Raw genomic sequence first — 26,693 nt, 5'->3', positions numbered from 1 at the left:
CTCTCAAATAGCACACAGTCATTGAATTGATGAGGTCTAAACACTTCTTTCTTATGACGAAAATTGACATTGCTATCAACCTGAGCACCTTCAAGTGGTTGCTTGTTTGAAACTTGTTGACGCTGCTGCAAAATAAATCCATCTTCGTGCGAATCAACTTCATCTCCTGCCTTTTCAAAAGCATCCGGATGTCGAGGAGACAAGCATGGGCGTTAAGGAGCTAAAGCTACAGGTCAATCTTGTAAGGGAGCCGCACTCGCGCAATCAAGAGGTACTAGTTGCATAGGAACCACAGAACATCCCTCTCTCGACATATCATTGCCTGAGTGAGAAGAATTGGTACCACGTGCCATCCCCAAGTTCTTATAATGTACCTTTGACCACCAACGTACGTAGACACGGGTCATTGGATTACTCTTGAACTCGTCCTTGGCTGGCAGCATGATAACAGCATTTATACATGCACGGGTACAAGACTCCTAATGCATATACACGGCTTGCAAAGATGCCGATTGGTTCTTTTCCTTCAGCTTGCCTAGCACGTTTTGGACAAAACCAAATTGCCTGCTGAAACGATGGGGACTATATCGCTAAACAATGCATCGATTTTCCTGCCGTAAAGAAACAAACCCCGAATGAAGACTTATAAGATAACACAAGTCTGAGAAGCGAAGATGCGAATTGTTTACGATGCCTCGCCGCACCGAGCCAACTCTCGCTAAGGGGTCCATCCTCAAATCTTCACAACTTTTAAACAGCGCTCGCACCTGCAAATCATCAAGGCTCTTCGCGGAGAACACGCCAGAATACTTCGTCATCAAAGGCCCCAGCTTGGCTGCAGTCGATGAAGAAGGCCTTGACTTGTCTAGAGTCAACGAAGAAAAATGAGTGCCAAAGTATTCACCCAACCAACCATACACATAGTGGTAAGGAAGCATCGCATCACGATCTTCAGTGCTTGCCAAGTTCGAAACAATGCTCAAGCCATTGTGAATGTTGGCTAAGACCGGAATAGCAAGGCTAAAAGACTCACCTACAGCCATTTTGCTAGTGACTTTGAAAACTCCAGGACAAACTAAGTTGACGTCGCATGCTGGGAAAACAAACTTACAAAGCCAACAAGCTAAAAAAGCAGCTAGGTAAGACTCATCCACATGCTCTGATGCTATGCCAAGATCCTCAAACGCTCTCAACTTATCAAGAGAGCGGCGCCTGGTTGAGCCAATAACATCGGACAGGTCTGAGTCTTCCTTTGGCCTAGTGGTCTTGTTACAGCTACTTTTCTTCAAATGCTTCTTATACCTCATGGCCTCCTAGTACCAAAATTGGATCCACGAGGAAATCCTCACGCCTAATTTACCTTGAGCATCCTGGAGAAGCTTGTGATACGCCCAAAACAAACAACGGCAACTCGCAGGCAATCCTCGGCTATTGCAAAGAGAAAGTTCCTCCGCGCTGGGAACGACCTCGTCGTAAAACTTACCTTGGATCGGCAAGCCTCCTATCCTGTGAAGATCCCAAAGTGAAATTGACATCTCCCCTTGCGCCGTGTGAAGTGTGTTAGTAACTGAACACCAACGCTCAAAGAACGCACGAATGACAGAAGGATGACGATCATAACTAAACAAAGATGCGTACACAGCGTGGTAAAGGCCCACGTTAGTAAGCACATCTTTAGATCGGCTTAAGACATCTTCAAGCCACTCCCAATAAAACTCATCAAAAACGGCCTCTCCAACAGTCAACAGAGTACCATTCCAAGCCATAGCTCCGCTGCGGATGTGATCACCAAGAAGCTTAAACGAGGTCGAATGATTGTCACCAGCATGGTGTGAAGGATTCAAGATAAGAATCCTCGAGATGCACGCCTTATTCTTTGTATCTGGTTGAACAGAATTTACCACCTCCCAAGATACTTCGGAAGACCACGACTTAATAAGCATGGAGTTATCTTTTGCGGGAAGAGCAAGCGTCTTAAGACCAGTCAGTGGCTCGTAGAGCTTTAACGTCGTTCCTCTATCTTGCGAATCGCCTGCCTTCGCAAGAATGGTGATGGTGCTGCTCTTAAAGAACTTAAAAAATACCATGACCTCAAAAAAAAAAAAATCAGCCACAAAACTTGAGCAATACGGCAAAGAGGGCAATTACAAGACAGTCATTCCAAGCGGCGGCAAGAGGCACATCAACGTCACCACTGAGGAAAGTTGTGACCAAAAGGCATTACACAGCATAAACTCGCTGCAGTCTATTGCACAGCTCCACACGGTAGCGCACCACCAAGGGAAAAAGATTGTGAACAAAAGGCATTACACAACGAAGTCCCTCTACAGTCTCTTGCACAGCACCACACGGCAGCGAAACCCCGTTGCAGTCTTTTACACAACACCATGCGATAAATGACGCACTGCAACAAACCCCAGGTAGCAAGAATGCAGCAGCTATGCAATGGTTGTGCAGTGACGGTGCAATCCTCCAGCACTACAAAAAAAAAAATCAATCAGAGGGGTACACATATTATATATAAATAGACATTATATATATATATATATATGAACATGGTGATGGTGCCGTGCACCTTCCATATATATATATATATATATATATATATATATATATATATATATATATGTATTATTTTATATACACGAACATGGTGATAGTGCCGTGCAAATATATATACGCGAATAGGCTTCACAGAGTAAAGGCTTCACAAAAGGTAGCGAGAATGCAGTGGCTGCACAATTGGCTGTGAAATGGTTGTGCAGTTGTAGTGTCCAGAGAAGTAAGCGAACATGCACAAATATGAAGCAGCAAGCTTCGGTGCAAATAGACAGAACTATACTTGATAGGTTAAAACTCTCAAGCTGATGGGAATGGAATAAGGATCGAATACCTGTCTAAAAGCCTTACAGGAAGGCTTACTTATACACACCAGAAATTGAAAAAAAAAAATGATCAACATTACAGAGCACATGCAATGAATGATGATGCTCACACATGCAGCAGCCTGCACATAAATCTTTTGTTAAAGCTGGGAAAAGCTTTAACAACCTGCAAGCAGCATATTTGGGGAAAAACAAGGACATGCGGCTTTAGTTGTATTTTTTTAGATTGAATGATTTCGTTGCTGAGTTCACTGCCACCCTCCTCCTCCTCTTTGTTCACCAACCCATGAGCAAGATCAGGAAAACTACTTCCTCTTTTTCACCGAGCCCTACCCAAAGCCTTTTATGCCCAGAGTTCAAGAGATAAAAAATGGAGATTGGGAAGTCTGCTAAGGAAAGCTATGGTGCTATATATATATTAAAAAAAATTAAAAAAAGAAGGGTGCACGGCACCATGTGACAGAAAAAGAAGGGGTGGTACAGCACCAAAAGGAAGAGAAATAATATATAAAACAATGGTGCTATATATATATATATAAAAAATTAAAAAAAGGTGCTCAGGCACCAACAAAAAAAAATATACATATATATAGCACTAAATGAGATAAAGCTCATTTATTGATTTCTCTAAAAATTTACATAAATGTACATTTTACATGAGACAAAAAAAAAATAGAGCAAATAGGAGGGAGCCTTCACAAAGGTTGATCAGATGGCGCCTCAGTACTCGACGAAGCTCCAAAGGGGGAGGCACCAGAAGTTGATTATTTGCAGCCTCAACACTTGGTAGAGCTCTGGAGGACGAAGGCAGTAGATGCCTTTGGAGTAAAGCCATAAATGTCTGATGGTCACTCGGAATCCGACCTTTAGATTCCTACAGCTAGTCGAGCTTTCTTTTCATGCTCGTTGAGTAACTATTGGCAAGCATATGCAACTCTCTGTTTTCATGCTTAGGCTCTCTAATCTCTTGCTTAAGACTCGCCACCTCAGCCATCAGTGACTCGACTTGACGAGTTCGAGCAAGAAAGCATTGGCCCATATTTGATGCAGAGCTCGCACACTGAACACTGAAAGCCAGAGAGTCCTGAACAGCCAGCTCATCAGACCGCTTGGAAATGATCCTATTGTCTTTAGGGGTAAGAAGATTTCTAGCTACCACCGTAGCGGTTATGTCATTCTTCATCACAGAGTCCCAAAATGTAAGAGGACCGCTGGCGGATAAGAAGGACGGGCGTCATATGTTGCCTGGAGAAGACATATCAACATCTTCCCCAACATTCAAATCAAGACGACGATCAGATGGGCAAGCCATTTGCAAAAATGATGAAAGAAGAAGAGGTCGTGTAAGTCAAATTCTTAAAAATACAAAATGAGGGAAATTCCTAACAGGTAGAAACTCTCTAAGTATGTTTTTTAACACAATTCATGCCTCTATAAAAAGAAGAGGCAACAGGGCCTGTTTAGAAATCGAAGAGGCAATGTGGTCGTTCAGAAAGCAAAGAGGCACCTTTCCCCGAATTTCAAAAGCCGGGCTGTTTGTTCAAAAATCGAAGAGGCGACAAGGCCATCAGTTCAAAAATCGAAAAGGCGCTTGCTCAGAAATCGAAGGGATATCCTTTCTCAAAAGTCGGGTCTGCTAAAAAACCACGGGCCGATCTCCAAATTTCAAAAGATCGACTTTTCCAGACTTGTCCACTTCCTTCACACGTAACCTCAACTTTGCAGAAAGCACGGGCAAAGATTTCTGACAAAGTAAAAAACGCATGAATCTTACTGTTTCAATTACCCAATGGTTGCCGACAAGAGTAAAGGAATAGTGTCACTACTGGTTGTTGAGAAATTCCTATATATGTCGACCTTCATCGTCCATAGCAAGGCAGACCTGGCAAAATGCCTAACTATTCCTCACCTCCGAGAGTACACTCCCAGCAGAGCCTCTTGAAATACTCAGTTTTCTTCCTCTCCGGGAATACCTCTGCAAACAAATGACACCAAAAGCAAAAGTATCTCATATCATCAGGGTAGAAAGCAAGAGTATCTCATATCATGCAATCTTCATGTCCTTTTCTTTGTCCTTGTTCTTACCTGCAAAGACAAGGATAAAGAAAGCAATATGTCGGAACCTCCACTCAAACTCCCAGTCAGGAATCGACTGCTTGGAACCCTTCCCTGATTGCTTACCTGTCACTGCTCTCGAATTACCCATTGTTTCAACATCTTATGCTTCCAGAGAAGATACCACATCTGCCCAAAGAACAGATAAGGCAAGGGAAAATGATACGTTGAAACATATGGAGACAAGCACAACAAAGCACGTGCCGATTCATCTGCTACTTCTTCAAAATCAAAAGTATCTCATATCATCAGGGTTGCAATCACTCTGGGTTTAGTGAACTTGTTTTGACCCTCAAATTCTTGGGTCGACTCGCTAGGCGTTGTGAGCTGCATTTGCCGATTCACCACCCTTGAATCAAATCCTTAAAGATCAAGTCACCAACTGGAAGAAACGCTTACCACTCCTGAAGATCATACCGTTGACCAAACTGCTTAGGTGTGAATTAGAAAGATTGAACAAAGAAACAGGCCATCACATTCACCTCGTGCCTGTTTTCCATGTGTTCGAATCAACCTTCAAGATCAAGCCTCAACGGCCCTTGAAGAAGCTTCCAACCCAATTCAAGATCAAGCATCGACGACCCTTGAAGAAATCACAAGTACGATTCAAAATTAAGTGTCCATCAACCTTGAATCAAATCCAGCTCCACATAAAAAAAGAGTAAGTTCAAACCTTTGGAGGAAACCAGAAAATCCTCCAACCCAGTTCAAGAATAACCTGTGGAAAGTCAACAATCGGAGGAAGCCAGAAAGTCCTTCAACCCAGTTCAAGAATAAGCTGTGGAAAGTCAACAATTAGAGGAAACCAGAAAATCCTCTAACCCAGTTCAAGAATAAGCTTGTGGAAAGTCAATAATTGGAGGAAACCAGAAAATCCTCTAACCCAGTTCAAGATCAAAGTTGTGGAAAGTCAACAAGCGCAGCAAAATACGTGCCAATTCATCCACTACCAAAGCCAAAGATCATCTACCATGTGAAGCTCCTTGTGGTCCAATTTCAATCTTCAAGATCAAGCCTCAATGACCCTTGAAGAAATTTCAAACAAAGTTCAAGAACAAGCCTCAACGGCCCTTGAAGAAACTTCCAGCCCAATTCAAGATCAAGTCTCAACAGTCCTTGAAGAAATCTCCAACCCAGTTCAATATCAAGCCTCGATGGCCCTTGGATCGACATCTACATTAAGGGACTTCAAAACACATCTCCTACACGTGACAAGCACATGTATACGACGCGCCTTGAAGTGGGGGCATTTGTAGACATCGAAATTTTGGCGAAATAAATGTTGACCAATAGTTACAATTTCAACGCTCACGTGTCACATAAATTTTACACGTAGCGTGTGACTAAATGAAAAATCAAAATAAATCGGAAAAGTCATCAAACAGGACACGTGTCAACACCTGGCAGAAACGATTTATTTCATCTGAATATTATATTCAAAATTAGGCTTTGGAAAATTCTATAAATAGAAGCCATTTCATTCATTTTAGGGGGGACCAATTCATAACCAATTCACATTACACCAAAACCTTGAAGCTTTGAAACTCTAAAGTTCCCAAGTGAATCCCGAAAGATCAAGAAAGCTCTCTTCGTTCTTCGTCAAATCCTCCTTCAAGATCAAGCCCCGACGGCCCTTGAAGAAAGTTTTCATCGTTCATCATCTGTTCATCCTAAGATCAAGCCTTAACGACCTTTTTGATCAACAACATTAACAAATCCACACATCCAACTGTTCATCAGGATCAAGCCCCAAAGACCTTTGAAGATCCGTTCATCAACAGTTCTTCAAGATCAAGCCCAAAAGCCCCTTGAAGATCTGTTCCCTCGACCTTCAAGATTAAGCCCCAACGGCCCTTGAAGAAACTTCCAGTCGTTCATCCAAGATCAAGCCTCGACGGCCCTTGGATCAATCGCACATCCACAAATCAACACCTTAAGGAGATCGAATCAGAGGCTAAATTTGTAGAAGAGATTGTAACCTCTAAATCATTAATACAAAATATTATTTTGTACACGTGTTCTTGTCTCATTTGTTACAGGAATTTCCGTGTTTACAATAACTTGGTCCACTCATATTTGTTTTACGCCCCCTCAAGATTTAGATTTGAGGCGTACGATACCAGCGTCAAGGCACTTCTGCATCAGTATTTTCGAGTCCTCTCGGTGTAGGACCCATCCTCTTGTTCATTGAATTTTATATTCTTTCTTTTTAGTGTTCTAGTTAGTTGTATGCTCTGAACACGTTCCTTAAATGCATATTCATTATATTTAAATTTATAAGTCTTATTTATTTCTTGTTCTCATGCATTCTAATATGGCTTCGTCACCTTCAGGTGTTGGCTAACACCTGCCTACCCTAGTGTTTAGGGAATATCAGGGTCAGGCATGTCATTCAAGCTATTCATGATCCGATTAAGGGTAATGAGATGAAGTTGTAAGAAATGTGGAAGAATATTCATTCCTTTTTTCTCGAGAAGACTGACGGCAAAAGAACGGAACAATCTCTCACAAGTCGTTGGAGAATACTCAACCAATCATTTACTTGTTGGAGAGACGCCTTAGCACAATCTAGTACTAATATTTGAAGTGGCGAAAATTACTTTGATCAAGTTACAATATATTATTTATTTGTTTGTATTATACCCAAATTTACATTAAACTTCAAGCACAAACTTGCTACCATGCCAAAAACAAAACAACTCATTCAATTGGTGAGAATGTTGGAATATTGTTAAAGATTGTCCCAAATACAAAGTTGTGTCTGTCGATCCAGAAGTTGTTATGAACATCACCCATCTACACTCTATGCCAGATCACGACTCGCATGTTTATGAAAGTGACACAGAACAAGTGCCAGGAGTGACCCCTGAAGAAGTGTTGGGGAGACCAATTATCTACTCAGGCCTCAAGGTAAGAAGGCTTCAAAGAAAAAAAGGAGTTCTTCCATGAATGATTATGCAAAATATATGGAAGAACTTGCTCGCCAAGGAAAATTGACTTTGGCGAGGGAAGTGGCTAAATTTGAGGTTGATAAGCCTAAAGATGAGGCAAAAGCTGCAGCTACTGAGAGTATTTCAAGCTAATGAGAGAAAGAGCTACTTAGGCAAGAAAGGGAGATGCGTAGAGAAGAAAGAAGGGCTCAACAAAGATCGTGACATTATAAACATGCCAGTAGAAGAAATTTTTCTGAATTCTAAATATTTGGAATTCGGAGAAAGGGGACGGGGTGTGAAGGAGGCTTGCAAGAGACAAGGGAGCAAGTGGAGATGATCCTAGCACCACAAATTGGTTTGGTGATGACTAGGGAATTTTTGTAAAATTAGAACCCATAATTTTCCATTCACTTTGAGTTGTAATTTCGTATTATTTAATTTGGTACTTTATGTAATTTTGTATTTATTTAATTTAGTACTTTATGTAATTTCCTATTTATTTAATGTAGTACTTTATTTAAACTAAGAGTATCTTTATTTAATTTGGTACTTTATTTAAACTAAGAGCATCTTTATTCAAACAACATAAACAAACCAAATAAAGTTACATAAACACACCAAATAAACCTCATAAAGAATACACCAAATAAACACACTAAATGAATTTAAAAAACAACCCAAATAAAATTAAAAATCTTATCAAAATCTCTTCTCAAAGATTCTAAATAGACAGTGACACGTGGGACGACGAGATTGGTTAAAAATCTATTGAAAATCTATCCTCAATGATTCTAAACAGGTAACAACACGTGGCACGACAAAATTGGATAAAAATATTATCGAAATCTATCACCAAAAATTGTACTTTCGGATAATGACACGTGGCGTGACGAGATCGGTTAAAAATCTGATCTGAAATTACTAATAAAATTATTTTATTAAATAAAAAATACTAATATTTTAATATGAATTGCTTGGACTATTCAGTTTAAGAATGGAGATGCAATTACTATTTATTAAAAGCAATTACTATTCACTTGAGGGGATCGAATTACCTATTGCCATGGGGAGCCTTTACACACTGGAATTGCTCTAAAGAAAAATTACAGCCCATCTCAACACTTCTCAAGTAATAAACGTGTAAAAAAAAGGGTCAGTTAGTTTTTTTGCAAGTGGCACTTTACCACAGTGGTGAAAAGATGTTGAGCTCTTGGACAATGACGTGGTTCGAACCCTAACGGTGGCTAATATAACAAAATAAAACAACATGTGGTTCAATATCCTAATGAATAAAGTGTTAGATTTTTACACATATGCTATTTGAAACTCCCCCCTCTCCTGAATTTTTATAATAGTTTGGAACTCTATTTAAAATGGAGAAGCTACAGATAGCCCAATATCGAAACCCAACAGACCTATTATCCATAAAGAGCACGGGGCACTATCGTCAACTGACTTGAAAGTGCGTGCGCATTACACCCCCAGCCATGAGAAAACTCACATGTATTTCCCGCCTTGTATTTTCATACATATTCAAACTGTGCATCTCTCTCTCTCTCACACACACACACGCTCAGATTCGCCGTCGGCAGAAAAATTGATTTTGAAAATAGAATTAATTGAGGTCAGCAATCATCAACGCTGCACAAGCAGTAAGCTATTTACCATGAATTGTTAGCTGTTTCGCTATTTTGTAAATTTCTTTTTCTTCCATGTATTTTCTGGTTATCAGATTTTGAACTCCGGTTTTCACTTGTTTAATTTCATTTTTTGAATTTCGCACATTCGTACATTTTCCATGTGTGGTATGATATGTCATCTGAGCTCTGGGATTCAGATTCTAAAATGTTAAATTCTTCAAGGTTGTGAGCGCCTGAAACTTAATTTTCGGTGAATTAGGGTTTATGTCGTATCATCATCGTCTAATTCAGAAGTAATGAAATGATTTACTGATGATTATTGGGGATTATTACCATTTACTGATTCTTTTCGTGTTGGATGGCGTATTCGAATTCGTAGGTTCTCCTCCAATGTTCTCACAGTCCTAGCTTTATCTTGTGTGTAACAAACTATGTTTAGTTAGGATAAGAAATCATGATGAAGTAATAGTAAATCCCTACTTAATTTAATTATCCTGTGTGTGTTCCCAAATAATATGAAAAAATTACGCATCCATCTTGGTGGTCTGTGTCTGATCTGAAATGAATTATCATGATATTGAGTTTCTATTAACTTCATTTCACATTTTTTTTTCTTCCTCAGCAAATAATATTAGCTTTCTCTCTGCCTTGCCCTGCCCCTCCTCTTATGCAACTCTGTTTGTTTTTTGAGCTAAATTGCTTAGTCTACTGTCCAGGTCACAACTGCAGTTTTGCTGCTTCTTTGTTCTCAAACAATGGAGGTGGATACACGGCAATACTTACGAGATGTAAGCACTAACATTTTAATATGTTCTAGTTTATAGCTAATGACTGAGTTTCTTGAAAATTTCCAATTAACTTTTCAGTGTTCATCTTCTTATTTGGTACTTGGTGCATAAGCTTTTACGAAGCTCATTATATATATGCTATCGTTTACTCATGATTACTCATCTGTTAATTGTTAACATCTGTGTCGTCAGGCATAAGACCCATAGATAGCATTTTGGTTTTACTTTGTTTAGTAAATTATTTGCATCTGGTTGTGCATAACTTAGTTGTTAAGATATTCCAGATTTCTGCAATCTGAATGTTGTTCCACCTATATGTCTTTCCCCTTTTGCTTGATGGTCTATTGGATTTATATTCATCTCAATATATAAAGGAAACAAGATGGTAGAGTGGAATTGGGACTATCCCCAAAGAACATGAATACTAGGAAGTTTCAGTCAGTATTGAAAACAAACAAAACTTATATGCTTAATCCCTCACCAAATATGTTTCAGGACCAAACAAGCAATTGTAGGAGTTTTGGAAGCATTAATCATCCATCTAGTCAATCGAGAAAGATATCAATTGGAGTTGTGGTAGATCCATCAACCAAGAAAACGTCTGGAGTCACCAAGGAAGGTGAGGCTGTGGTGCCAAATGCAGAAAGGGTGACATATAACTTAGGCAATACCACAGAGGAAATAAGCAAGGAGCAAGAAGTCACAGCTGCCAAGAAAACAAAACAAGCTACGGATCCAGAGCAGGTGAATTCCCCATGTATTAGTACTGCATCATTCCACCAGAAAATGCATACTACAGATGCCGTTCTTCATGCAAAACAGTCTTCTGATTTGCCATCTGGTAGTGGGAAGGAGTACAAACAGGATGGAACAAGGAATGCACCTGTTACATGTTCTGTTCCGTTTTCCGCAAACCAGACATCGTTATTCCAGTCTGATGGTAAGAAGCAGAAGAACTTTGATGGAGTTAGCTACAGAAAGAGGAGAGTGAAGGATGGATCAGTGGAACTTCAGGATTTCACATTTGCGACTGCACAGGAAGTCGTAATGACGGATAAGGATACACTAGTTAATAAAACAGATGCAACGGATAAGGATGTGATAGTGGATAAAACAGATGCAACAGAAGGCAGGAGAACTGAAACTCTCAGAAAAAAGCTTTGGGAGATATTGGGAACTGTTTCTTCGCCTGATGGTCAGCATTCCAAATCTCAGCCTCCTGAGGTTGCTGATAATAATTTAAATCCACAGCCGGAATTTGATCAAATGGGTGCCACAGTTGTCAAGCCTAACAATAACTCTGATATACCAGAGCAAAAATATGATGAGAAGGGTGATGCATTTATCAAACCCCGACAGAATTCAGATACTATAGAAATGGAATCTGAAAGTCCTGATAATATTGTAAGGAGACCTGTGACTCGTTCTTTGAGCCAAAAGAGAGGTCCAACCAAAAAACAGCAGACAAGTGCAAAAAATGGTCCATCCTCTGTTTACAAACTGAAACATCAAGACAACAACATATTTTCCTTTGAACAAGAATGTTATGGGAAGCTTCATGGCTCTTCTGGTGGTGGATCCTCAATGTCTATGCGGAAGAAGAGCGAGGTCAAAAGTTTCAGAACTGAGTCGCATGGGATCTGCCTTCCTGAAAAGGGTAAACCAACCAAGACTCAGAAAGAGATTAATAGGAGTGAGCCACAATCATCTGCTAAGCAAACAAGTTCTGTAGGCAAGAAAATAGGAGATTTTCATGGTTACCTACATGAGAATAAAAGAGAATATCAGGAACTGGAAAAAAATATTCAAGAGCAGGAAGTCTACCAATCACCACTCCAATACAAGAAATTTAAGGCGGGTTTTTTCACTCCAGCAAATAAAGACCACGAGGAAGACAATGGCAATCCAAACTTGAGGAAAGCTGCCAATCCAGAAGAAGATGATCTAAGTCCCGAATTTGGAATTAAAACACCCGTGTCAACTTCTTCCCTTAGCTCAATCCCAAACTCAGACCAAATGGTAGATGCTAGTAGTCCTGCTGTAACAGAGAGGAGATTTAGTGTCGGAGATATTCGAAGTTTCAGTACTTTCTGGACTCCAAAACAAGATTGTTGTGATAATGAACAAACAAAATCTTTTGTATCCTTTGTTATTGAATGGTTCTGATCAGATACTTTCGCAGTGTACTACTCTCTGTTAAGTATTTTGTTTCTGCCTTCTGTATTTCCTTAATGAACTTCAGGATTCTGTAGAGGAACTCCAGGATTCGCCATTGAGAAAAACAACACCTGACATGGAAGAAAATGCGGCAGAAGAAGGCCTTCTTTCGTCACCATCTGAAGAGGGGGACTTGAGGAGTTGTGGAGAAGGTTCTCCTATTATCCAAGGACATGACTGTATGTTCACCCAGACCCTTATCTGAACCGTAGGATAAATGCATTTTTGAAAAAACATTAACTGCTGAAGTTAATTTTGCTTGATTGGTTAAGCATCTTCTGATTTTAATTGTATGTTGTATGATGTAAGAAGCTGGATATGTTTATTTCCCCCTGCCCCACATGGAAGAATGATAGCCACTTCGTTTACCTAACTGTTGTGTAGGTTTCTTAGAAATAGATACATTTGCTTTGCTCCAGAAACTAGTACTGCTGAAAAACTAAATTCAAACTTTTTGAGATGAAAGGCTTTGCAGCCCACAAAGCACCACATTTATTCAGTTAAATATTTCAGCTACCTCACCCGCTCTTAATCTGCAATAATATTTTCATGTTGCAGGGACTGAAGAAGACAACTGGATAGAGGAACCTTCAGAGCATAATCAAGTGGATGGACTGGCTAGGTTTTTATTCTCTCTGTTCTTTGTGTTGTCATATGTGAATTGGTGCAGTATATATACTAGCTTTCTATGTTTGCTATGCGTTTGTGATGTATGTGTTGTATTTGACAATGTTTCAGGGCTGTTGAATTGTTTGCATTGGAATTAGTAAAACTTAAAACCAAAATGAAGTCTGCAACTAATAGGAAATCCACTGAAATTTTGGTATCTGTTGCCGCGGAGGTACATATGCAGCTGCAAACCATTGAGTCTCAGATTCAAACAGACATGTAGGTACTCTCAACTGAGACGTTTGAGGTTTCCCTATTAATTTCAACAAGCTCTAAGTTGTTTTGGATGATTTTCAGAGGAAAGCATACAAACCTCAGTAAATCAAAGAAAAAAAGGCTGGAAACAAGGTTTGAAGGTACTAAAAGTTGTATTTCTGATACTTTCAATTGATTATTATTATGTTTGGAATTAATTAATTTGAATCTAATAAGTAACTAATAGGGAGCCTTGTGCACTGGGTACGACCTTTTACCTTTTGAATCTAATAAGTAACTAATATTAAAATTATTTTTCTATCTCCAAATATTTATATCCTTTCACTTTTCTGTTTAAGGGTGGTTGACAATTTTCTGACCAAGATGAACCGTACACACTCCTGTTGCACACAGATATGACATGTGAAAAGAGTTATATTTAGATATCTTGATAATCACTTATTTCATTTATCATAATCACCCTTTCTTTAGTGGTTTCAATTTTGTGATTATTTCCTCAAATTAAATTTGCTGGTTTTTCTGCAAAACTCGCCTGCATTGGGTGATTTTGCAAGTTTTACCAGGAAATTTGTTCCTTTTATCCCCTAAGTCGTGAGGTTGTTTGTTTGGCTATAAGACTATATGATATACCAATACCATAATAGGAAACAGTGCTCACTTGTTTTAATTTTACATGTTTTAAATTGCTTATGTTGAGAATATGAAGTCTGGCATCAAACATTCTAGGCCTTTCATCGTAATATGTAAAATCCTAGGCCTCCCTATCCATTGGTAACTGGTTTTGGTTGGAAGCTCCAACTTAACATGGTATCAAAACGGCAATTCATCTTGTCCCATGTCCAATTTGGCCACATGTGTTCAACTTCACCTAATATGTTAAACCACTTGTTTGACCCAATTAGTTTGCACATGAGGGTTTGTGTTGAGAATAAAGATTCTCACATCGGACATTATAACCGTTGCATCACAATAATTTAATTTACTTTTATCCATTTATTGGCTATTGGTATTAGATTGGATGGTCTAGCTTTCAACATTTAATATATTGGAAATTAATGAGCTATACTGAGTATTTTTTTTGTTGAAATTTTTGCACTCCATATTTTCTTCTTGTAGGGAGGGCTTTATGGATATCACTACGTATATAATCAATTTAGCCCGCATGTGCCCGGAATTGGAATTTTTTCTCATTGAAGCTATGCCTGAAACCCCACCTTTTTTTTATGCAGAGCAACAAGAACAACTGAAAGTGATTTATGACAAGTTCAAGGAACAAGTCAATCAGCATCTTCAGGAATGCAAGAGCACACTTGAAGGGCTGGAAGTGTACCAGACAGAGTTTAAGGGAACTGTTGATAAGCAAAGTATGGCAGCTTCTTTACATTTATTATCTCTTTATTATTTTCATGTGTCAATTCATTATGGAAATGTGCTTGTAAAGGTGTTATATCATGTCCATCGTGATTCTGCCTATCAATTATACTTTCAATAATCTAAATAATGGATATACAAGCTTCCCGATGATAGTTGAATATGGTGACATCTCCGTAGTCACAGTAGTCAATGAATGCTGACTACATGCATTAAAGTTCCATGCATCTTATGCTTATATAGACTACATGCAATAACATGGCCACAAATCCAGCATTTCTTGATATGATGATGAACTAAATAAGCAGCTAGATACTCTGTTTTCATGGCTGCATTGTGTTATACAGCAAAAATCATTGACGTGAACCCCAGACCGTACCGTGAAAGGCCTTTTTAGATGAGCTAAAAGTGTTTGTACTCTCATTGCAAACAAATAACATTCCAATCCTGGTACACTCTTTTGATTTTGTTTCACTTGCAGAAGCATCACACAGAAAGCTTCTCATGCGAGTGGAAGAAGCAATTGAGACCCAAATCAACGATGCCCAAAGAAAAATCCAAGTCACCCGAAGGGCAAGTTTTCCTTCTATCTATGTAAAATTTATTGTCGAGTTTTGTGCAATTATTTGCATAATGTAATCTAGACATTGTGTTGCATATTGTTGATTTTGCCTTTGGTTGTAGTACGTAGCTATAAACTTATCATGCAGCATATGTTTTGAGTATAATATCTAGCTAGCTACTAGATCACTTCCACAATAATATACAGGTGGCTGGCTGAATATAATGGGTTGATACACTTTTCAGTGCGTGTCACTCAATAGACCTCGTGAGGAAAACCCTCAGTCTCAGGCTCATCCAACAGGGATTTAAGTTTTAAACTCCCTAGAAATCAGACTGTGGACTGTGGAGTCATGGTCTTCGTAGTTGAATTAAGAACTTAAGATGTTTAAAAAAGTTGTCATCTTGTAATACTTGGTCTGTCATCTCCTCTAGATCTTTTTACCGGGGATAATGCGCTGGCATCTAGTATAACTAACGTATCTCCTTGATCTCACTAATTGCAGATGGCGCGTGGAAAGATGCTCCAATTGAAACACGAACTGGCATTGTGTTTAAAAGACGGCATTCTAAGTTGATATACACAAACTGTGTACAGATTAGCTCACAGAAAGGTTTAGAACTAGGCAGCCTCAGCCCCGAAGATTGCTTCTTGCAGGCCTTGAAAGTAACCAAATGGCTTGCTCTATTGCAGTTCCTGCTTAGAAATATAACAGTGATCTCATTGAGTCTGTCTGTATTTGGTAATTGGTATGAATTATTCGATCCTCCGTTAAATGTGATTTCATGTAACGCATGAATATATATAGTTGAAGAATGAATCGTTCACAGGAAATTGAGACTAATCTCCTAATGCATATATGACTTTCTTTTTCCTCCCTTGAAAGAGCATATGTTTGATCAAAACTAGATTTTACAATTCATGTTGTGTGATGATGTGCTGAAATTCAAATCGTCCCCGTTATTTGAATAAAATTAAAAATTAAAATAAAACCTTAAAATAAGCCATAGAAGCTCCCACTCAAACAAGGGTTACCTATTTAGTACAATAGTATAGTAATATTCATTTTTATTTGTAAGTAAAAGTTTGAATCTTGTAGATGACAGGTTTGAAAAAAAGTGTTACATACTTAGCACAAAGGGTAATGTTAGGGAGACTAAATTTTTTAAACCAAATGATATGGTGGTAGATTGTTGGATTCTTGATTAAGCGTCTATTTACTTGTTTCTTGATAACACATCATTTTGTTTGCAAATTTAATTTAAAATTTTGGTCTCCTAGCATTATCCATGCATAAATATGTCGTATAAAAAGATACAAATTGACTCTGTTAACTTAATGTGCTTAATATCACAATACTTACAAATCTCATCAACAACAACAAAGCCTTTTCCTACTAAGTGGGGTCGGCTATATGAATCCTAGAACGCCATTGCGCTCGGTTTTGTGTCATGTCCTCCGTTAGATCCAAGTACTCTAAGTCTTTTCTTAGGGTCTCTTCCAAAGTTTTCCTAGGTCTTCCTCTACCCCTTCGGCCCCGAACCCCTGTTCCGTAGTCACATCTTCGAACCGGAACGTCAGTAGGCCTTCTTTGCACATGTCCAAACCACCGTAACCGATTTTCTCTCATCTTTCCTTCAACTTCGACTACTCCTACTTTACCCGGATATCCTCATTCACAATCTTATCCTTTCTCGTGTGCCCACACATCACACGAAGCATCCTTATCTCCGCTACACCCATTTTGTGTACGTGTTGATGCTTCACCGCCCAACATTCTGTGCCATACAACATCGCTGGCCTTATTTCCGTCCTATAAAAATTTTCCCTTGAGCTTCAGTGACCTACGACGGTCACACAACACGCTGGATGCACTCTTACACTTCATCCATCCAGCTTGTATTCTATGGTTGAGATCTCCATCTAATTCTCCGTTCTCTTGCAAGATAGATCCTAGGTAGCGAAAATGGTCGTTTTTTGTGATCTTCGCTAGATTGCTCCGGTCATTAGTGTGGATAAGTATATAAATGGATAGAGATAGGAAAGCAAACACCAGATGTACGTGGTTCACCCATATTGGCTACGTCCACGAAATAGAGGAGTTCTCATTAATTGTGAAGGGTTTACACAAGTACATAGGTTCAAGCTCTCTTTTAGTGAGTACAAGTGAATGATTTAGTACAAATGACATTAGGAAATATTGTGGGAGAATGATCTCGTAATCACGAAACTTCTAAGTACCGGAGTGTGGTATTGTCTTGACTTGCCTTATCTGTCTCGTAGGTAGATGTGGCATCTTCTCTGGAAGTACTCTTCCTCCATCCAGGGGTGGTATCTTTAACTGGTGGAGATGCACAAGGTAATGTATCAATTTCACTTGAAGCGTACTTGTAGTTTCAGGCTTAGTCAAGCGCGATACAAACCATGTAGTAGGAGTCCTCCAAGTCGCCGAGCTAGGGGATCTACCTCTAGAGTTGACAAGGGTGCATAATGTGTTTCATGTGTCCATGCTACAGAGATACGTCTCTGATCCGTCACATGTGATTCCTCCTCAACCGTTAGAGATTAACCCAGATTTGACTTATGATGAGGTTCCAATGACGATTCTTAATTGGAAAGATAAAGTTCTCAGGAACAAAACCGTTCGTACGGTGAAAGTCTTGTGGAAAAACCACTCTGTTGAGGAAGCTACTTGGGAGACAAAAGAGCGTATGCGAGATCTCTATGTTCTTTGACTATGATCTTTAGTAGTGTTGAAATTTCGAGGACGAAATTTTCTTAAAGGGGGTAGATTGTGACGACCCGTCCCTAAATTTCTATGTAATTTTCTCCCCAAGTGTGTAATATGACATTTATGCCCTTGTTGGCAAAGTGACATGGACGTAGTTGTTCAGCTTTTAATTATTTTCTCGTTATTGTAATTAATTAGTACTCGTTGATACGAACGAGTGAGCGCGAGTTAAACTCGAGTAAGCCTTGTAACGAAAAAGTTAAGCTTAATTAAAATACGTTAACAACAGGTAGATTTGTACACGCGTGTGTGCTAGTCTATTAGTGTAGGAAACTACTGTTTTTGATAAGGTACATAAGATGTAATCGGATTTCAATTGTACAACCCTATCTCTTTTTCCTCTTTAAAAATTTGTCCTGAGTTCCCCATTTCACTCACCAACCAATCAATTTTTTTTCCCATTTCCCCTCACCCAATCAGATCTCTCTCTCATCTTCTTTTTGGACCAATCAAAAATCACTTTTCCCCTCTCTCATCCTCTTCCTCTTCTCTCCTCACCGTGACTTTCTCTTTTTTGCAACCACTAAGAGCACGCATCAAAGCTTGTAAATTGAGCTTAAAAACATCACCATCACACTCATTTTGAACCCACCCTGTCGTACCAACTAATTCTCAAATGGATGAGTTTTGACTCACCAACTCGGAAGCTTCAACTCGGACGAGTTTGCTCCGACGTGATCCTAGCCAAGTTACGACGTTTTGAAGGTTGTGGAAGCACCTAGTTAACTCCCTAAGACCATTAGGCTAGTTTTGAAGTGGAACCAACGTGAAAACACATGTTTTCAAGGAGTCGAAAAATAGACCGAACCTTTCGAGGCTTTTTCAAGCCAAGTCCATCCACTTTTTGGACTTTTGAAAGGTACAATCATGTTCCACTCTTCAAGAGATTCATTTCCATATAAATTTCATCTAAAATGGTTGAGAAATGAGCAAAATATGAAGATTTGAATTTTTTTTCCCAAAAATCGACGAAGTTTTCCAGTTTCTGGCAAAACCAAACGGCGGAGTTCTACCGGAGAAGACGAAGAATATTTCGTCAAAGTTGACAGAATATTCTACCGGCATCAAGTAACATTGTTAAGTTCTGTTAACTGTTTAATGAAATATTCCGTCAAGTTTGACAGAATATTCCTGTATTCTGTCAGTCTCTGCCAGGCATGTGCCTACGCGTGTGAGGGTGCGTCCGGCCTTTGGCCGGCGAGTGGTTAATGCGTACGGGTCTGTGACGTCGAGTATAATATTTTGGTATATTTAAACCCTCTGTTTGAGCAAACTATGGGGGTTTTTCCTAACCTTTTCGTATATGTCCTTATTAATTAATTATTATTAGTTGTTTCGCATATAGGGGAAACTTACCCTGAAGACGTACGAGCATTACACACTCGCCTCAGATCCAAGTAGGTGCCAATCCTATCGTACAAGTTACATTAGGCAACTCCGACTCATAGGTGACCGCGAATAGAACCAGTCTTCACGTGATTGTAGCACTAGAGCATATATTATGATTACACCCGCTCCTATCGTACATGTTGCATTAGGCAATTCCGACTCGTGTGCTAGCATAGATTGATGAGCATCAGTTCAATCGTACAAGTTGCATTAGGCGACTCCGACTTGTGTGCTAGTATAGATTGATTGGACATCTAATTTTACTTATATTACTGTTGAGATATTGTGATGTGACATACTTATGGATTTACTGTTGATTTGCATTTGATTTCATACATATACATAGTATGATTTTCTGGAAGCTAGACATGTTTTACGACGAGGGTTTAGTATGTTCAGAAAATAAATGGATTTTATAAACTTTTGTTTTTGCCCACTCACCCTTCTGTTTTTCACCCCTCCAAGTCCTAGATAGCTGAATTACTCTATGGCGTACAAGGATTAGCCGACGATTCTGACATATCCCTGTTTAAGTGCATGAACTTATCTAGTTGTCTATTAAGTACTTAACTAGTTTGGACTGCACACTCTGTTTGTACCATACTTGACCAATCCCGAAACTACTGAGCACCGGTCAACGTTATACCGTCAATGACCCAGAAGAGTTTCCCTCCAACCAGGAGGCCAATCACAGCGCGACACGTGTCGACATCAGAAGCCAATCATAGCGCGACATTTGTCAACATCAGAAGCCAATCACAACACGACACATGTCAATATCAGAATGAAACTAGAAACTCTCTTCTATAAATAGAGATCATTCTCTCACAATATTAGTTAATATCATTTGTACTAAATCATTCACTTGTACTCACTAAAGGAGAGCTTGAACCTATGTACTTGTGTAAACTGTTCACAATTAATGAGAACTCCTCTACTCTGTGGACGTAGCCAGTCTGGGTGAACCACGTACATCTTGTGTTTGCTTCCCTGTTTCTATCCATTTACATACTTATCCACACTAGTGACCGGAGCAATCTAGCGAATGTCACAAACTTAACACTTTCTGTTGTACCAAAGTCTTCACTGATTTTGTGCATCAACATTTGGCGCCGTCTGTGGGAACGACACTTATTCCCACTCTCTTCACAAAGCTGGTTTCCACCATTCGTACATTCTCTTTTGACCAGGCATCCCTCTCCAACATGGGGAGCGAAGGAAGCCACATCACATAGAATGACACCCATCTTGCACCTAGTGCGAAGCAACGAAAGAAGGAAGGAAAGAGGGTTGCTCTTCAAGCTAAAGTCGATGAGTTAGAAACTCAGAACAACAAGATAGCAATGAAGAATGAGGTCCTCCATGAGCAGTATGAGAAGCTCTTTGAAACGCTCCACGAAACTAGGTGTACTCAAACACGAGAACTCATTACCCCTGTGGAGATCAACCATCATCTGGGTGCCGCCCAACAAGGAGGGTCACCTTCATTCGACATATATATCCCTGATTAGAAGCGGGCTAACCATCAAAACATTGATCAACATGAGACTTCTCTCAACCCAGCTGCTTCGACTCGAAGCAGGAGAAGTGGAAGAAGACACCTCCTTGCAGAAGGGTTGGAATGATCAAAAGCCGTTTATCGTGACTGCCAAGATTTCCTAAAGCAATGTCGAGAGAATCCCCTCCACATATGCTCGAAGATCAATGACCCAAGGGTTTCTGAAAGACTCGGTCCCCTCCCACGACCCAGGCTAGTTGCCAATCTAGGGAATTGACGACATGTCCCAGATGAACATGAAGGTACAGAGGACTCTGAGGTATTCCGACAGACTCGCCCTAGAAGTCAGTACGGCGAGTCCAAGGAAAAACCACACGCCCTTGCTCAAACTTTCCTACTTCCAAGAGACGATGAAGACTTACGAAAGAAAATTCCAGTGGTACATGACTCCACTTAGGACCCCATTGTCCTACAGCACCTTGAGGAAGTAAACAAGTTGAAGGCCGAACGTCAGGCCGAGATACCTGACTGGACCCAACCCAAGCCTAGCCCTCTCACAATGAGGATCATCGACACCCCCCTTCAAGCGAAAACAAAACAAAAGCTTGGTTTACAACTCTATACTGGAAGGGAGGACCCAATTGAACACCTTAACCTCTTTGAGTCCACCATGGCATATCGGATGCACACTGACGAAGAGCGATGTCTTCTCTTTCCCTCCACCCTCTCTGGCGGAGCTCTAAACTGGTATTGTCGTCTTCCACCTGAGACAGTAGACTCATTTGAGGAACTGAGGAAACTGTTTGTCTCTCAACACATCTTCCAGACTGATTGCTTGCATTCTGCATATGACTTGTACACTATTCGCTAGAAGCTGGACGAGTCACTACGAGAGTATGCCGGTCGCTTCAGCCATGAGTATTCTCGCTGCGCTGAGGCAGATGACAAGACCGCCCTCAAGGCTTTCACAGCAAGCCTACGTGATTGTTTCTTCAAGTACATGATCAATGCCAACACTTGAAAGACTTACTCTGAGGTGATGGCACAAGCTTACAACCACGCCTTCGCCAAGGCAATGACATATCAAGGGAAACCCCCCACAGTCACCCCTTATCAACAAGTAGGGAGTGGAAGCCAGATTTAACCAAATAAGATGACCTCGACCTTCCAAACGGCAGCGGTGCCTCCCCCTGCCTTACTTAATACTTTGCCAAGTCAACAGACATATCAATCTCAGGGCAAAAGGAAAGATTTCCATCCTCACCAGTCTCATTTTAGTAAAAGAAGTAAGGGACACTACCGCGATAACCAAGGGTATCGCCATGATAATCCCCGACCCCAGGCAGTCAACATAGTGGGTCAAGCACGTGTCAGGATAGCCCCTACCCCGAGGTATAAGGCATACACACCTTTGAACGCCACATGCGTGGCCATTTACCCCAGCATAGCACAGCTGATATCGAAGCCAAAGCCGAGGCACCAGGATTACAAGCCCACGAAGAACACGGGCACGTTTTGCTGCTACCACGAGCATAACGGCCATAACCGCGAGAAGTGTATCATCTTTCGTGATCATATTGAAGCTTTGGCACGTGAAGGAAAAATTGATCAATTCCTCATTCACCCTCCAAGGGGTAACCATAACCAACGCTAGGTGAATGTGATATATTCCATAAGTGGTGGCACACCCATATCTAAATCTTCCAACAGGGCCATGAAAAATGGTGAACGAGCTTTAAAGTCTGGTCACCAAGTGTTTCACGTGGAAGAAATCAGGGGAGGTAAGCATCAAAAGCCTAACTGGGATCCAATATGTTTCTACCCTGAGGAAGAAAGAGGTATCATCTACCCTCACAACGACCCACTGATCGTGGAAGCTCACATAGCCAACTTTGAAGTACGACGAATCCTGGTAGACACGGAGGCTTCGGTCAATATCATGTTTGTTGAAGCTTTCAGGGCACTTAATGTAGCTGAACACTTGCTCGATCGCTCGATTTCCCCTATGATAAGCTTCTCCAGTGATATCGTGCAACCTTTGGGGAGCATACACTTACCTTTCACCATTGGTACAGGCCCTTACATAGCTACCATTACCACTAACTTCTTGGTGGTTGATTGCCCAACGGCATACAATGTCATTTTCGGACTCACAGGCATCAATGATCTCAAGGCTATGGTATCCACACATATGTTGATTATGAAATTTCCAACCCCCTATGGCAATGGTTACATCAGAGGAGATCAACTTAGTGCATGATCATGTTACAACACTTCGGTCAAGCAACAGCATCTGCCTGTGCCCAAGGAAACCCTTTCTATATATAACCAAGTCATAAAGACCAGCCCAGACGAAGCAAACTTGGATCTTTACGATGGCAACAGTCAACCCGACGATCCTCGAGATGACTTTTTCACCCAGCAAACACAACCCGCTGAAGAGTTGGAGAAGGTCTCTATCTTAAAAGATTATCCGAATCGCATGGTAAAGATTGGCACCACCTTGTCACCACCCATTCGGTCGGCATTGATCTCTTTTTTACAAGAGAACACTGAGGTATTCGCCTGATCATACGAGGATATGCCAGACATCTCTCCCGATATTATCTGTCATCGCTTAAGTATTGACCCCAAGACAAAGCCAGTGAGACAGAAGCGAAGATCTTATGACGATGAACGGTACGAGGCAATGAAGGTAGAAGTTGAAAAACTCAAAGGCATAGGCTTCGTCCGCGAAGTCAATTATCCAACATGGGTAGCAAATGTTGTCCTTGTTAAGAAGAATCTGACCGAGGAAAGTCTCCTACTCCAAAAGATCTTGTGGAGAATGTGTGTCGATTACACCGACCTAAACAAAAGATGCCCGAAAGATACCTTTCCTCTTCCTCTCATAGACAGACTTATAGACTCTACGGCAGGGTGTGAACTTATGAGCTTCATGGATGCTTACTCAGGATACAACCAAATCCTCATGAACCCTCCGGACCAAGAACACACAGCCTTCACTACTGAAAGGGGACTATATTGCTATAAAGTCATGCCCTTCGGCCTAAAGAATGCAGGAGCAACTTATCAAAGACTAGTCAATTCAATGTTCGCCGAACAGATTGGGAAGATCATGGAAGTTTACGTTGATGATATGCTAGTCAAGAGCAAACATACTGACCAACACATCACCAACCTATCTGAAACTTTCACCATTTTGAAGAGGTATCGAATGAGGTTAAACCCTAACAAATGTGCCTTCGGCGTAAGCTGTGGCAAATTCTTAGGTTTCATGATAAGCCAACGAGGTCCATTGAGGCTAATCCTGAGAAGATCAAAGCAATCCTCGACATGAAGGAACCGGTAACTTCAAAAGACATCCAAAGTCTTACTGGCAAGGTGGCAGCCTTAACGAGGTTCATCTCTAAGGCCACAGACAAATGTACTCATTTCTTCAAAGCACTTAAAAGAAGTAAGAAGTACATTACATGGACTGATGAATGTGCTGAGGCATTCAAGAACCTCAAAGACTACATGAGTAAAGCCCCTCTGCTCTCCAAACCTGAGGTTAGTGACACTCTCATTATCTATCTGTCAGTATCAGCTTCAGCAATAAGTTCGGTTCTCATTCGAAATGATGGTAATGTCGAACGGCCTGTCTACTACGCTAACAAGGCCGTACATGATGCGGAGACACGATACTCCAACATTGAGAAATTGGCTCTAGCATTGGTCATGTTTGCTCGAAAACTTCGCCCTTACTTCCAAGCACACTCCATCATCGTGCTTACCAATCATCCTCTTCGACAGATACTCCAAAGTCCTGACACTTCCGGGCGAATGATCAAATAGGCGATAACATTGGGTGAGTTTGACATCTCCTACCAACCAAAGCCAGCTGAGAAAGGCCAAGCAGTAGCAGACTTCATCGTTGACTTCACATATCCTGTTGACATTGTTTCTAAGCCTAAAGAAGTGGTTTCATTACCCTCGGAAGCTCGAAAAATAGAACCAACAGCCCCAGCATGGAGTCTATATGTTGATGGCTCGTCTAACCAACAGGGTTGTGAAGCAGGACTAGTCCTTACTACCCCTGACAAAGTGGCAATAGAGTATGCTCTTCGTTTCAAATTCAAAGCGTCGAACAATGAGGCCGAATATGAAGCCCTCCTAGCAGGCTTACGTTTGGCCAAACACCTTGGGGTTAAACGAATTGATATCTTCAGTGACTCCCAATTGGTGGTTAACCAGGTCACTAACAACTTTGAAGCTAAGGATAACTCTATGGCAGCATATCTGGCACAAACACAATTGTTGCTCAAACACTTCCACTACCAGATCACCCAAATTCCTAAAGCGGCAAACAATCATGCAGATGCTTTGGCTCGCCTCACCTCAGCGGTGGAAGACAAGATTGGGAGAAAAATTCAAGTCTAATTGTTGGCATCACCAAGCACCATGGCTGCGGAAGTGTGCAACTTACAACAGGGGGATAGTTGGATTACCCCGATTTATAGATACCTTGCTCATGGCACCCTTCCAAATGACAAAGTCCAAGCTAAGCAGATTCGATACAAGGCTACCCGTTACTTGATCATTAATGACCAACTCTACAAGTGGGGTTTTAACCTACCATACCTAAGATGCCTTATGCCCGCAGAGGCGGAAACTGTCATTCGGGAAATACATGAAGGAGTCTGCGGAGATCATGCTAGATCTCGATCCCTAGCACACAAGGCTTTTCGCCAAGGATATTACTGGCCAACACACCACCAAGATGGCATCAGAATATCCCGCTCATGTGATAAGTGTCAACATTACGCAATTATTCCTCACTCCACTCCCGAACCGCTCACTACTATGATCAGCCCTTGGCCCTTCGCCCAATGGAGACTTGATTTGATCGGCCCAATGCCTGTAGGGAAGGGCAAGGTTCGCTATGCAATCGTTGCAGTTGACTACTTCACAAAGTGGGCTGAAGTAGAACCCTTGGCAACCATTATTGAGGCAAAAATAGAAGACTTCGTATGGAAGAACATCATTTGCAGATCCGGCATTCCCAATGCGATAGTCACTGACAACGGGCGACAGTTCGACAACAATAAGTTCAGGATGTTCTGCTTTAAGTTCAACATCAACTTATGTTTTGCCTCCCCAGCTCATCCCCAGTCTAATGGACAAGTTGAAGCCATCAACAAAATAATCAAGCGAACTTTGAAAACCAGCTTGGACAAGGCTAAAGGTTATTGGCTAGAATTTGTACCCAAGGCTCTTTGGTCATACCGCTCTTCGTATCGGACATCAACAGGAGAAACCCTATTCTCACTTGCCTTTCGTACAGAGGCAGTTGTCCCAGTTGAGCTTGAGCAAGCAACGTTCCGAGTCCAGAACTATGTGCAAAGCGAAAATGACAAACAACTTACACTCAACTTAAATCTAGTCGAGGAACACAGAAACCAGGCTCACTTGAGGAATGTCGCCTACAAGCAGCGCATCTCCAACTATTATGACTCAAGGGTCAAACCTCGTTCTTTCAAAGTGGGGGACTGGGTATTGAAGAAAAAATTACTCTGCGACAGAGTCCCGAGTGAATGAACACTTAGTCCAAACTGGGATGGACCGTTTGAAGTTGTT

At 40.8% G+C, this 26,693-nt stretch overlaps 2 protein-coding genes across 3 annotated transcripts; both read left to right on the top strand.

The window, feature by feature from the left end:
• The first annotated feature begins 9,429 nt into the window (after positions 1-9,429).
• Positions 9,430-16,230, top strand: LOC103405980 (meiosis-specific protein ASY3). Of its 2 annotated transcripts, none has more exons than XM_008345012.4 (10): positions 9,430-9,557; positions 10,290-10,361; positions 10,857-12,500; positions 12,604-12,757; positions 13,137-13,200; positions 13,317-13,466; positions 13,545-13,603; positions 14,693-14,827; positions 15,316-15,407; positions 15,902-16,230. In XM_008345012.4, the coding sequence occupies exons 1-10, from the start codon at positions 9,435-9,437 to the stop codon at positions 15,971-15,973; spliced, it is 2,565 nt and encodes an 854-aa protein (XP_008343234.2). In that variant the 5' UTR covers positions 9,430-9,434; the 3' UTR covers positions 15,974-16,230. The 2 variants fall into 2 exon arrangements, with proteins under 2 accessions (XP_008343234.2, XP_008343233.2); XM_008345011.4 differs by having other exon boundaries at positions 9,435-9,585.
• An 8,363-nt stretch (positions 16,231-24,593) lies between these two features.
• Positions 24,594-25,496, top strand: LOC139193496 (uncharacterized). The gene is made up of 3 exons (XM_070816528.1): positions 24,594-24,791; positions 24,912-25,037; positions 25,311-25,496. The coding sequence occupies exons 1-3, from the start codon at positions 24,594-24,596 to the stop codon at positions 25,494-25,496; spliced, it is 510 nt and encodes a 169-aa protein (XP_070672629.1).
• Positions 25,497-26,693: the final 1,197 nt, after the last annotated feature.

Source organism: Malus domestica, chromosome 17, assembly GCF_042453785.1.
Source record: "Malus domestica chromosome 17, GDT2T_hap1".
Classification (NCBI taxonomy): domain Eukaryota; kingdom Viridiplantae; phylum Streptophyta; class Magnoliopsida; order Rosales; family Rosaceae; genus Malus; species Malus domestica.
Note: the sequence above shows the minus strand (reverse complement) of the source record. Positions and strands in the feature narration are given on the sequence as shown.